Here is a 12909-nt window from a genome sequence, read left to right on the forward strand (position 1 = left end):
GACTGTCTAACTTAAAACATGTACACAGAGTGCCTCCACTAAATGATTTCACGTACCTGTAAGCATGAGACCCAAGTTACACCTATCTTATCTTTAAGCCGATAGCCCCAATCCAGTGATTCCTATGCTTTGGTGTCCAAGAAGTCTTTTAAAAACAAAGATTGTTAGGATGGAGAGATGGCATAGTGGTTAAGAGCACTTGCTGCTCCTCCAGAGGACCTGAGTTCAATTCCCAGTACCCACATGGCAGCTTTCAACCATCTGTAATTCCAGTTCCAGAGAATCTGATACCCTCGTACTAAAACACTACACTCTCATAACATAACATAACATAACATAACATAACATAACATAAAGTTTAAAAACGGGGGGGGGAGAGAATCTATGTGAGGGGGTATTGGAAGGAGAAGGGGTGCCAATATTGGGATAGAAAGTGAATTGATTAATTAATTAACTAATTAATGAGTTAATTAATTAATTAAAAACAGAGATTATGACCATTCTCTAATCAAATCTTGTCATTTATAGCAAAATGAATGGGGCCAAAGACCAGTATATGAAGTAAAAATAAGCCAGGCAAAGAAAGACAAATCATGTGAGATGATTGAAAATAAATAAATAAATAAATAGGAATGAACAATAGGTATCAAAAAAAAACCTGGTTAGATGGAAGGTTAAGCACTTTTACCCTATAGCGCAGTGGGGAGCTGCTGTTCACAACAATACATGACATATGCTGTAGGCAGGTAGCTGGAGCTCAAAGCACAGACAAGTGAGACATGTGCAAAGACATGGAAATGGTAACTACAGCTTTGGATCATCAGACACTGCATGGTACCGTGACATATCACACCATACCCCACAAGCGTGTGTCAATTAAAATGGGGATAAGTGGAGACTGGACCCATGGTAAGCATTTTCTATCCAATCCATAGCAATGAGGGAATGTAGATTCCACCCTTGAATATTCCGTGAACAGCTTTACTCAGTGAATCACAGCTCAGTGATGCCTAGGAGAGACTCAGCCACTGTCACCCAGCAACAAGTGAGTCACAGAAGCAGATGACAACAGATCTGAAACCTCTGATGTGGAGATATGCCACTTCCCACCTCAAATCCCAGTGCCTCACTAAAGTTTTCTGGAATCATTGAAAACATCAATCACAATAAAAACTGGACTTTGCTGTATGTGTTACACACACACACACACACACACACACACACACAAAATATGTATATTATGAAGCCTGCATGAAAGGGGACAGATTTGAATTCTAGTTTACATGCCTAATAATCACATGAATGTAACTTTACATTGAAAGAGACAGACGAATGGTCCAATCTCAACTCTGGCACTTACCTGTAATTTTCCTTAAACAGTGGCAATGGGAACTACTTCATACAGAGTCTCCATTTAGTTTAATTACCTTTATGTCCTACAAGTTCTTAGCCCGAGCCTGGCACACAGCTGCCTTTTATTTTTCCAACAGCCTAAACAGCAAAACGCATTCTGTTTAGGCTAATTGTTCCAAGCATCAAAGGCAGAATATTCCAGTTTAAAAGAAAAGAAAAAAGCATAGCTAGTCCTCTAACAGGGTCATGCTATGATCTGAACAGACAACTTGGAAAATGAACTTGTAGTAGCCCCGGCTGCCTAATGAGCTAAGAGTGTTCATGAGTTACCATGATATCCAGGAGAAACAAAATTAACAACACTCCAAATAAAATCACCTCAGAGGTGACATACCAAGTTTTTCAATAAAATATTTTAATCATGGAAAGGAAGTAACTTAGATAAAATTCCTTTTCTCCTGCTCAGTGAAATCCTGAATATTCTACATCTTAACTTTTTTGTTTGTTTGGTGATTTGGTTTTTGAGACAAGGCAGTCTTGACTAAGTTTTGCTGTGTAGACCAGTCTGGCCTGAAATTCACAAAAATATATGTGCCTATGCTGAGGTTGAGGGAATTCACCACCACACCCAGCTTAGTAGTTTAAAGATTTGTTTTTCTTTCCCATTTACAATGTATATCTGTGGGGTGTAGGGGGCCTAAGGGGGAAGGAAGAGGGCGTCAGATCCTCTGGAGCTGGGTGTGAGTATTGAACTGAATTCTGGTCCTATGAAAGAATGAGTCCTCTTAACCACAGAGGCATACCCCCCGCCCCCGGCCCCTGTCCCAGGCAGTTTCAACATGAAGATTCAAAAGCAGATCTATGCGATGTGATGCCAGTGTGCAGACCTTGACAACCTGCAGAATGATGTCCTATACCCTTCTCTCATAGACATGTACATGGCTGCCTGGAAGCTCTTTGGAACTCAGTCATCCTCCTTACCCTTATCCAAAGATGTGTCTTTGGATCCTTTGTATCCTTGGCATCTGCCAAGGATAGATGAAAGTGTTCTAGAACCAATCCCTGTATGCCACACTGGCTTCTTTCCATTCGTGCATATTTATCACAGAGCTTAATTTATTAATTAACTACAGTAGGTGACTAATAATAATAAATAGAACAATTGTAACAACATATTATATTTATACAAGAGCAATGCCCCCTGCCAACATCTTATTGAACTCTTCTCACCCTTCTTGCAGTGTTGTGAAGTATTAGATGAATCTTTGCTCATATATTTGCTTGGGCATAAAGGAGTAATCCGGGGAATGGAGGGTGGCGTATGCTTTGGCCAATTACCAACTACTTCACTAAAAGGAGGGCAGAGCTCACAAAGGGCTTTATTTTTGCCAAAATGTCTAAAAGCAGTATTTCTAAATTAGATCTAGCATGCAATGGTAATTAAAATGTCTGGACTGCTAAGATAGCAGAGTAAAGCAGCTGCCAGGACACTTGTCATTACAGAATAATGTCGTTGAGATTAGCACCTCTAAACAACACGATGTCCGCTTATTACTAGTAACAAACATCTCTCTAGAGATCACCATGGTTACCTTCATCCTTTCCAACATTCCCTGACACCACGCACTGAACAGATTTTTAAATTAAAAATTTAAATGGTTACAAAATATAAAGAAAACTTATACAATGGGCCAATAGTATTATCCCCCTTGGTGAAGAAACTACAATTTAACACTACATTGTTTGATATTTAATCTCAACTATCCTGGACAACTTTTGAAAAGTAAACTATCAATACCAATGAGCCACTGCCCAAAAGCCAAGCAAATTTATCAGCAAATTTTATAAAATTAAGATGCAAAACAAAGGCAGTTTGTTATGACTTTAAGCATTGTTAGGAATAAGAAATTCTAATAATTCAGTCTTATATAATTATTGATACATATTAGCAAGAAACAACAATTAAGAGTAAGAATTGTAATAATTCCTTTGGGAGCTCAGAGTTTCTTTAATTGAATGCCAAAGCCTTGATAGGGGTAGGGCAGTTACTGTAGAGAGAAGTAATGCTGTCAGCCAGGCTGGGGAGGTGGGGAGGACCCCAAACCCAACTTCAGAAGCCACAGTGGCTGTTAAGTGACCTTGTGTCCCCACTGCAAAACTGCCGACAAGCTTTTGTCTCAGGATGGAAAAGCTATTGAGAACGCCATCAAAAGTTCCACGAGATTAAGAGTTTCATGGACATGTGCAGTCCCTTATCCGATCGTTTTTCAATGTTTACGTTATGAAAAGTTTCAACTAGACAGACGAGTGCAAAGAGTAATACTATGAACATCTGTGAGCCCACAAGCAAGTGACAGATTCGTAATGCTTAGACTGAGTCGCCATAGGCCCTTTTGAATGATAAATAATGACATAGGAAAATAAAACTATAGCGGTAACTCTCCCCACTTCCGTCCTCCTGCCTGCTAGCATCCTGTACCAGCCTGAGTGCTTTCGTTCCCTCTGTAAATAGCATCAGACTGTACACATCAGTCTACAGTTTGTTCATCCCCGGCCTTTTTATTTCTGAAAATGATCCGTGTTGACACAAGCACATTTAGTTTATTTATTTTTAATTACTACATACAGTTTATTGCACAATTACAGCATGTGTTATTTTATTCCCTGAATGACAGGTTAGGTTGTTTGTTTGCTTTTAATTTTCCCTAATCTAAAAGACACAGAAATGAGCAACATTCTTATCTGTGTCCCGTTGCACACCTCCTCTGGCTCCTCAAGGCACGGCTTCCCGAGGCACTGCATTGCAGACTGCACACATCCGCAGCACTGCCAGGCTTTGCCAGCTCTTCTCCACGGTGATCTAACCCAAACAGGAGTCCCAGCTCAGCCTGCACAAAGCCCCAGGTTTGATCCCAACATCAAAAAAAAAAAATAAAATAAAATCTGAAAATCCTCCCAAAGTCATCAGACTAAACAACTCCCTAACGATTGGCACCTGGAGTTTGAGAAGGTCTATTTCTCTACAACTCCATTCTCAACTGAGATGGCCAGATCCTCTGCTTTGCCTACCCAGTGACTGTGAGACACCACGGTGAGGCTGAGAATCCCTGCATTTCACTGGCCACCAAATCCTTCCCTTCCGTGCATGGTCTGACTGCACCGCTGGTAATGTGACTTAAGTTCTCAAGTTCCACACTAGCAAATGGAGACAATAGCAGCCCCTCTTGAAGATGGTCTAGAGCCGATTTTTAAGAGCCATTATTCCAGTGCTATAACATCAATCACACACACATGTACTAACTATTACTGGGCCAGCTGGATGACTTAGTAAGTAAAGATGCTTGCCACCAAACCTGACAAGTTTCATCACTTGGATCCATACAGTGGGAGGGGAGAACTGGCACATACTAGCATCATTGTGTTTATGTCTGTGAATAAGGAGGTGGGACATAAAGTGGTTCTGTCATTTCTCCCAAGTTTATAGGCTTCTCTGGATGATGACTGCAAGACTCAGAGAAAGGACTCTTTGCAACCCCTCTTGCGTAATCAAGCTAGTGCCCCAAGATAAGAAGCCATACTGTTTCTGGTATCCATTCAGGAAAAGTGCAGTCAGCAATCCAAGGTATTACGTAACTAAACCTCAGTCCACAGGGGACTGCCACCTTGCTTGTGACAGGATCATTACCTTGTATCCCAGTGATTGTTACGTCACAGAATGAAGGAAACCCTGAAGAACAGGGTGGTGGAGGCTGACAGGGACGTGTGTGCTCAAGTATTTCCTGGAATGGACATCCAGCCAGGCCTTCGTAAGTTTCCCTAGTCCCGAGATGATTCCATTTCTCTGAAGGGCTATACGATCTTGAATATGCAAATGGAAAGGCAGTCATAGCATTTATCAAAGGACTAAGTCCTGTGTTATAAAAAGTAGTAATCAAAGGAATATTGAATCTGGGAGTGGTGGCACACACATTTAATCCCAATACTCTGCAGGCAGAGGCAGGCAGGTCCCTGTGAGTGTAAGGTCAGACTGGTCTACAAACAGAGTTTCAATTGAACCAGGGTTACACAGCAAAACCCTGTCTCAAAGAAACAAAGTACATTGAGCAGACATTATGGGGCACATCTACCTTCCCCCAACACAGAGAGCTGAGATAATAGCATTTCAAATTTGATGTGGGCTCGAAGTACACATCTATAGATCCAATCTAATATAGAATTCATAGTGAGGCCTAGTCCTAAAAAAAAAAAAAAAAACCAAAGATGTATGATCTGTCTAGACTCGTACATATTTAATGTGCTATGATCAATTCCCTCCAGATTTTCACCACTTGCATCTGATCTTTCCTAGGTGGATGGCCGTGCTTGCCTTTGCGCCCTGAGCTGGTGGAGTTAGGAAACGTTCAGAGCCGCTTGCCAGACCTATCGAGTCATCCTGACTTCAGCACCTTCTGGGGACTGGCAGGGACCTTCTCAGATGTGCTTTCATATCAGCTACGGCTGGTGATTACTATTCCAGGTCATCAGTTTCAACCGGACTCGGACACCAGAAACTCCTCAGTAACTACACTCTCCTCTCCAGGGTTGACTTGAGACTCAGCTGCAGCCCAAATATAATTAGACAGCCTTCTGAGACCATCTAGGTGCAAGACTTTCCTCCTCGCACCAGTGCCAAGTTTCCACGTTCAAGAACTTAAACGGCCATATAAAATGCTCTGGCAAGGATGAGTAAGTAGACACTGTAATGGAAAAGTAACTGTGTTTTTATTTAGAGCACTTATTTTAACAAGAGGTTTCTTTCTAACTATTATTAAATTGCAATAAAAATAAATTAAATCCCGAGAGTTTACAAAGACATTCTGTTTTGAAAAATAATAATAATTATAATTATAATAATAAACGAACACTCTCCTGGAGAGTATTTATTTTGCAATGCCATTAAGTTGGTGCAAGGTCCTCGTCAGAGTCCTACTGAATCCGAATGCTGATTCTGAATCTGCCACACTTACTGTGAAGAGACACCATTTGCAGGTCTCCAACAGCTAAAACACTAGGCGCTGATGGGTCAGTCGCCTGGAAATTCCTTCAGCCCTTAGTCCCCTTTTTCTCCTGTCCTGTTGCTTCCAGGAGACGTGCGCTTGTAGCAGGATGCCTTGTGAGAGTTCAGTAAAACACCTGTGGTTTTAGCAACTTCATGGATAGAGAGAAGGATGCTGGCTAATCCAGCTGTGAGCTCATCTCAAGAGACACTCTAGAAACAGCTGCTCCACCCAAGTGAAGTGGCAAGCACGTACTTCCTAAGATGCATGCATCTCCTATCATCCAAATCCTTGCAGCCCTTCAACCATATTCCAGGCAAGAGTTGGTAAACTGGCTCACCCATGAAACTACAAAATTTTACTCCAGGACAGGACAAAGGGCAATAGTGGGAGAGCTGGCTCCACCACTCCCTCCTAAGGCCGCAGGCCGAGTAGAGATGAGCGAAGCTTGGGCTGTCTGAGCTGCCTAAATTTTCATCTGTTCTTGCTCCTGCAGGTGTCTGAGCATTGAATGAGATAGACACTCAAAATGCCTTGGCTATGACATTCCCTCAACCCCTTACTCTGCCATGAATGTTAAGGATGGGCAGTACCAGGCTCCAGGGGATTTAAGGTGCCTAGCATGAATCTGGGTAGAATTGATGTTAGCTGTTTATTGTCTGTTTATTTCTGTACAACAACATGCTCTAAGATACCCTGTGGTACAGGGCTGAGGCTGAATAACCTCAAGACTTAACAGAAATCCACTCTTTCTCTTTTCTCTTACTTTCTCCTCTTTTCTTTCTAATCTTGCTTTAAACAACTATTTTAAGTTCTCACTGCTTCTCATATAGACAGCTGGGAAACCTGCAATATGCTAAAATTAACTTTACACTGTCTATGCTTTAATTACTAATTCAGTCTACCAGCCCAAAGAAATAAATAGCTTGCATACTTGTAAGGCGTTGGCCTTATAAATGAGCATATATATTCCAAGCAAATATAAATATTTGTTTAATTAAATTATCAAATTCAATGATGTCAAGGACTGCAGACATTGGTGGAGGAATTTTAACTCTGAGCAAAATTTCTAATCCTTTTTCCATCTGTGATTAGGAAAATCGGCAGCAGCAGAGACTGGGCTCGTAAATGATTCATAAGCTCTTAAAGCCAATTCCCGAGGAACCCCTCACACCACAATGTAAAAAGAGAATTGTAAAACTTAAGAGGTGGTAAGTCACCAGCTCCTCTTGGGATACACTCTGACTGTGAGCAAGTTCCTTGTGGAGCTGGGTGTCCCTCAGTGTGTTCACCCTTCAAATGGGAGCAGGAGAGAGCCGTGGAAGTAACCGCTAAGAAAAGCCTGCTTGCCTCTGGCAGCATTGATAATGACCACCGTTTTCCCAGACCCTGATTTATGGTTCTCCATTAACATTCCAGGGCCTGATTCTCAAGTTCCCAATATGCTACAGGATTTGGTCTCCAAATAAAAGAGCTGAAATTTGGGGGAATCGGTACAGGCTGCTTCATGAAGCACTTGCGATCTACAACACATGTCTGGGCCTTCTTTAGCTTTTCACTGCTATGACATCCAGTCTTTTTGATAAATGTGCCCAAGGACACCACCCCAAAGAACTCGTTTCTCATAGACCCACCAGAGGATAAAATGTTCTCAATGCCACCTCCTAAGATAATCATCCTGTCCAAAATGCCCCTTTTAATTGGTTGACTGTCCCCTGGGTGTGACTGCACCCAGGGAGTTTATCCAGGGTGTGTAACCAAGATACAACAGTCTTCCTGATTTCTGAGAATCCTGACAAGAACAGTGATATAAAAAGTAAATTGAACTATGTCAAAACAGTAATGTGGCGCTGTGACTTTGCAACAGATAGATAGATAGATAGATAGATAGATAGATAGATAGATAGATAGATTTTCCACTTGGGAAGATTGGAAGATTAACCTCCCGGCCCCTGCCAGCTCCAACACTGTGGGCAGACCTAAAGGATTGACACTAAAAAAAATCACAGACAGATTCAGTAGACCATCCTGCCCAAGAGGGAAAAAAGAGCCAGACTATACAGATTCTACTGGAATAATGAAAAGTTGCATGTTGTAAAAGTGTCCAAATATCTGTATTCTCTTCCCACAGACAAGCATGAAGAACTATAAGATCACTCTAAGAACAAAAATTAATTATAATAGTGTAGGTTTGTTTATCAATAATCTCACAGGAAAACCCTTGGGGTAAACTGTTGCATGCTTGTGTTTGTGAAACAAGTTACCTGCTTCCTCTGAACACTCCTCGAATGTAGAAATTCTAACTACTTCTGAAAGATTTAAACAGAAGTCAAAGCTTCCAAAAACTGAAGTGCCCGTGGCTTTGCAATCTAGCCCAGTGGGAGGAGCCAGGTTTACTCAATGACTTTGGGGTTACTGATGACCCAAAACAGACAACATCAGCATACCCCAAAAGCCGTGCTGTGTTTATAAAATAGTAACGTGTACATCGTTTGGGTAAACTTTGAGTCGCTGACACCATTCTAATATTCAAGACACGATTTCTGACTTCCAACTGGCAATCTGTTTTCATTTTGTCTGGGGATTACTGTTATCAGATTTAAAGATAAGACGTACGAGTCACATACTCATCTAAGTTAAAAAAAATATTTATACCTCACTGAGGACGTGAGTGGTAAACTTTGTTTAAATGGAGGCTTACTTTAGTTTGTTGGGTATATTTTTTTTTAATTTAATGATAAACTTTCCTTTAGTTTGACTTAAAAAGGATTCTCTTTCTCAGTATCAATTCTCTTTCTCTGATTTAGGAGAAACTACTGGGGAAAAAAAAACATTTAGAAGTCACTCTGTAAGAGTAAAACTGCTGTGTTTTCAATAAAGGCCTGTTAAGATGAACACTACTTTTCTAATGATGAGTGTTCCACCAAGGGGAGAATGTTTAGTAATGAATTACTGCCAGGTGATTATCTGACTAATGAGAAAGATTTCCATTCCTCTGTTTACTTAAATACACACTCTACTGCCTGGGGAGATTTGATATCATGCATTGCCACTTGGATTACTAAATCTAGCAGCACGGACTGCTTAATTAGGTGGAAGTCTTCTAAATGTGGCTTTTGTTCCACCCTATCCTTCGTGCTTATTGAACACACTGGTCAACAGTAGAGCAGACTGTGGAGAAATTTTTAGTCTCCGTTTTCAGCATTCTGCCTGACCAAGTTCACTTCTGTCACAGTTACTTAAGTTGGTGAGGTGTGCAAACTTTAAAAATGAGAAAATTGGTCACTTTAATTCCAGTGTAAGTTTCCACTTGTTTTGAATTTCTCCGACAGTGTTTCGGCCACCTAGGCTGCACATCTGTCCCTATCCAGAAAAATGCATTACTGTTTTGCTTTAGATATCAGCAACTCCAGTTTTAATATTTTTTAATTAATTTTTAAAAGATTGTAGCTATCTTAGCTAAGGGTTTGGTTTTTTTTTTTTTTTTGACCCTGCTTTGGACAGTTAAAAAGTACAAGACAGCTTTGAAAGCCTAAAACCCCAGAGAAGTCTCTAATGGGCTTCCTATGAGCTCATACACGCAAGGCTTTCTCTGTAACCGTAAACCCACTGAAGGCTTACGATCTGGAAGTATCAACTATTGTAGCCAGTTTTTATGAGTTTAATTCCACTAGCAAATCCTACTTTCTATATTTTAAGTCTCAACTACAGCAAATCAAGCACATTTTGAAAGAAACGATCCAGGGGAAGAATGGAAAAAGAAGGCAAGAAAACCACCGCAAATAACCTCTCCTGCCACAAACCAAGAACTTCTAGGAACACAGGACAAGCCTGCGACCATGTCAACTCACCTTTATTACTCACAAAACTGCCTTTGAATCATTGCAGTGTGCCTGTTTGATTTCCCACCCAAGGTTCCATAAATCACGGAACTAGCCTGGACTGACTATGTGAAAACTTTCTGGGCCTTTTTCTCCCTCTCTTTTTCCAGCGTGTTTTCTTGCATGACCCAACTCTGTGACTGCCACAAGCCATGGAAAGTGGCCTTAGAATTACAACAAAGCCCCTGAAAGTCAGCAGGTACCACACAGGACCCTGGGTCCCTCAGGAACTGAACCTTTCTTCTGGGTAGCGACTCAACGATGAGAATTGTCACAGGGGGGAAATGTCCCCATTGGGATTTGTATTGTTGTGGCAAATAAATGTTCTCAAAGAGAAGATTTAGCCTACTTCTCCAGCCCCAAACATTCACAGATGACTCATTGGAGACTCTACATATAGAGCAGACAGAATGCCAGCAGGGTGAGCATCTATCTTGTTTTTCAAATCTCTTTAATGTATATCTTGATTATTTTCTTGTTCATAAAATTCAGTATTACAAGGCTTGTTGTGGGATATCAAGTCTAAAACTACCTTGCTGAAAGAAGTGTAATATTCATTTTATGGCCAAATGTAGGAGTTTGGCCATATGTAGGAGGAAAAACCTCTCCCATATTTATTATTTAGATTTAGTGACTAGCTTGGCTGGACCGTGGGATTCCAAGTATGACATTTAGCAGCTTTTTATCCCCGAAGTTCAGAAAAGAAGTCTTTGAGAACCACTGCAGTGAGCACACACTTCCATTTTTCAAAGTATAATTTCGTGAGCTTGTTTCATGGCAGTCATGCAGCAAGCACAGAACCAAAGGCCCAAAGCACTTGTTTGCTCTCAGCGGAAAGCACAGTCAAGAACTCCCTTGAAAATATTAAGCTACACCTAACTTTTCTGTAGCCTGATCCCCATCTGCCAGGGAACTTTGAAACCCAGAGCTTCTCTAAATGTACACACACCCTGTTTTAAATGTCTTTGGGTTGATTTTCTATGTATCTACTTTTTCAATGTAATTACTAAATTCTCTGTTTCCTTCCTATTGGTCTAGTTTTTGTGGACAGAGGAAACCAGGTTTGAGGGATTTTTTTTTTTTTTTTACTGTTACTAGTGTTGGTTTTAGTCACTTAAAATAAACAAGGGGTTTACCCTCTCTGCTTGTGTCAAAACTCAGCACAGCCCAAAACTACTTTCCTGAGGGCAATCATTTAAGTAAAGTTTGATGTAGTCACAAGTTTATTTTGAATCCCATGAAACCGATTTACCTGTAAAATTACAAAAGAGGCCGGGCGGGCAATCTAACTCTAGGTGAAAGATAAGACCACCAAATTAAAGTTGAAACTGACAAGCTCACTGCGTGAAACCACCTAGGCACGGAATCTGTTCGAGTGTTTGAAGTTTCTCACTAAAACCCCCGGTAGTGCCAGGGAGAGAGAAGCTTTCTCCAAGAAGCCAGGACAGTTATGCTACATTGGCGCCTCACTCCAAGGACCACTTGGTCTTAACTCATCTCCCATCCAGGGAGCAGTACCTGCCCAGGCCCGGTTGCAAACGCTTTTGAATGTCCACCACTGGCGGGCGAGTCTGTTCTCGCAAGGAAGCAGGAAAAGAATCCCTTGATCCCTCTGGCTCTCAGGTTGGAAAGCAGAGGAGACCGCACACGGTACAGCAGCCCACTATATCGCCCAGCGGTTGTCTTACCGGTACAAGAGTGCAGGGGCTTGGGTCGCACCACCAGCGATGGGCACACAGAGTAGAGGGAAAGTTTCTCAAAGTAGTCGCAGGTCTCCTTGGAGAGGATCTCATCGATCATGAAAGTCTTGTAGCGCCGCCTGGCTGCTTTGAGCTGGCCGGGTGAGCTCAGCCTCAGTTCCGCGTGGCAGTGCATGGTGAGCCGGGACCAGAGCCTGGCGACCTGAGCGCGGCGAGCGCCTGGCCGTCCGGGACCGCAGGAGGTGGCTCGCAGGCTGGGGCCTGAGCCCCGCTCCTCGGCAGCCAGAGGGGCGGCGGGGCCCGGGGAGGCGCGCAAAGCAGAGAGGGCACGGGCGCGCCTGCTGCGTCTACACCCACCCGCAGAGCAGCATCTTTGACTACTGCCTTTTTGGGACACCGCAGCTGTCAATCAGCGCGCACTTCCTGCAGGGCCAGGTGCGGAGCGCGAGCCGAGGGGCGTCGGCCGCTACCCCGCCCCTGCGCGCCCGTGCGGCTGGGGTGCTGACCTGCGCACCCCGGGTCCGACCGCTCTTGCCCGCTGCCTCCCGCCGATCCGAGAGTCGAGCGCTCCCCAGGCTGGCTCTATTTTAAGACACTCGCTCCGGTTCTCCTCTCCCCCTCCCCCAGCTCCAGGTGTGTGTACGGGTGTGTGCGCGCGCCCGTGTGTGTGTGCACGCGCAGGACTGCCGGCGCGCGCCTCCTTCTCCAGGGACTCAGGAGTCTAGCCGCCACTTTTCGAGTCGCGTCGCCCCTCTGTCCTCCCTTAGCGCCAGTCCTGCTAAAGGGGGCACCGCTCCCGCCCCTCCGCCCCTGCAACCCTATAGGCAGCTATGTCCACACCTCTTGCCACAAAGCAGGGCATCTTCATCCAGAATCGCGAAGCTCCGGGCTCCAGAGCCCGCGCTTCCCGACGACCACCGAGCCTCACTTGTCCCCGCT

The 12909-nt window shown here is 43.2% G+C and overlaps 1 protein-coding gene across 1 annotated transcript in view; it reads right to left on the reverse strand.

Moving 5' to 3' along the window:
- Positions 1–12333, reverse strand: part of Barx2 (BARX homeobox 2) — a 66752-nt gene extending 54419 nt beyond the window's left edge. Inside the window, exon 1 of the mRNA XM_021173165.1 lies at positions 11959–12333. Coding sequence (XP_021028824.1) covers positions 11959–12145 — 187 coding nt within the window. The 5' untranslated portion in view covers positions 12146–12333. The remainder of the gene's footprint in view (positions 1–11958) is intronic.
- Positions 12334–12909: the final 576 nt, after the last annotated feature.

This window comes from Mus caroli, chromosome 9, assembly GCF_900094665.2.
Source record: "Mus caroli chromosome 9, CAROLI_EIJ_v1.1, whole genome shotgun sequence".
Classification (NCBI taxonomy): domain Eukaryota; kingdom Metazoa; phylum Chordata; class Mammalia; order Rodentia; family Muridae; genus Mus; species Mus caroli.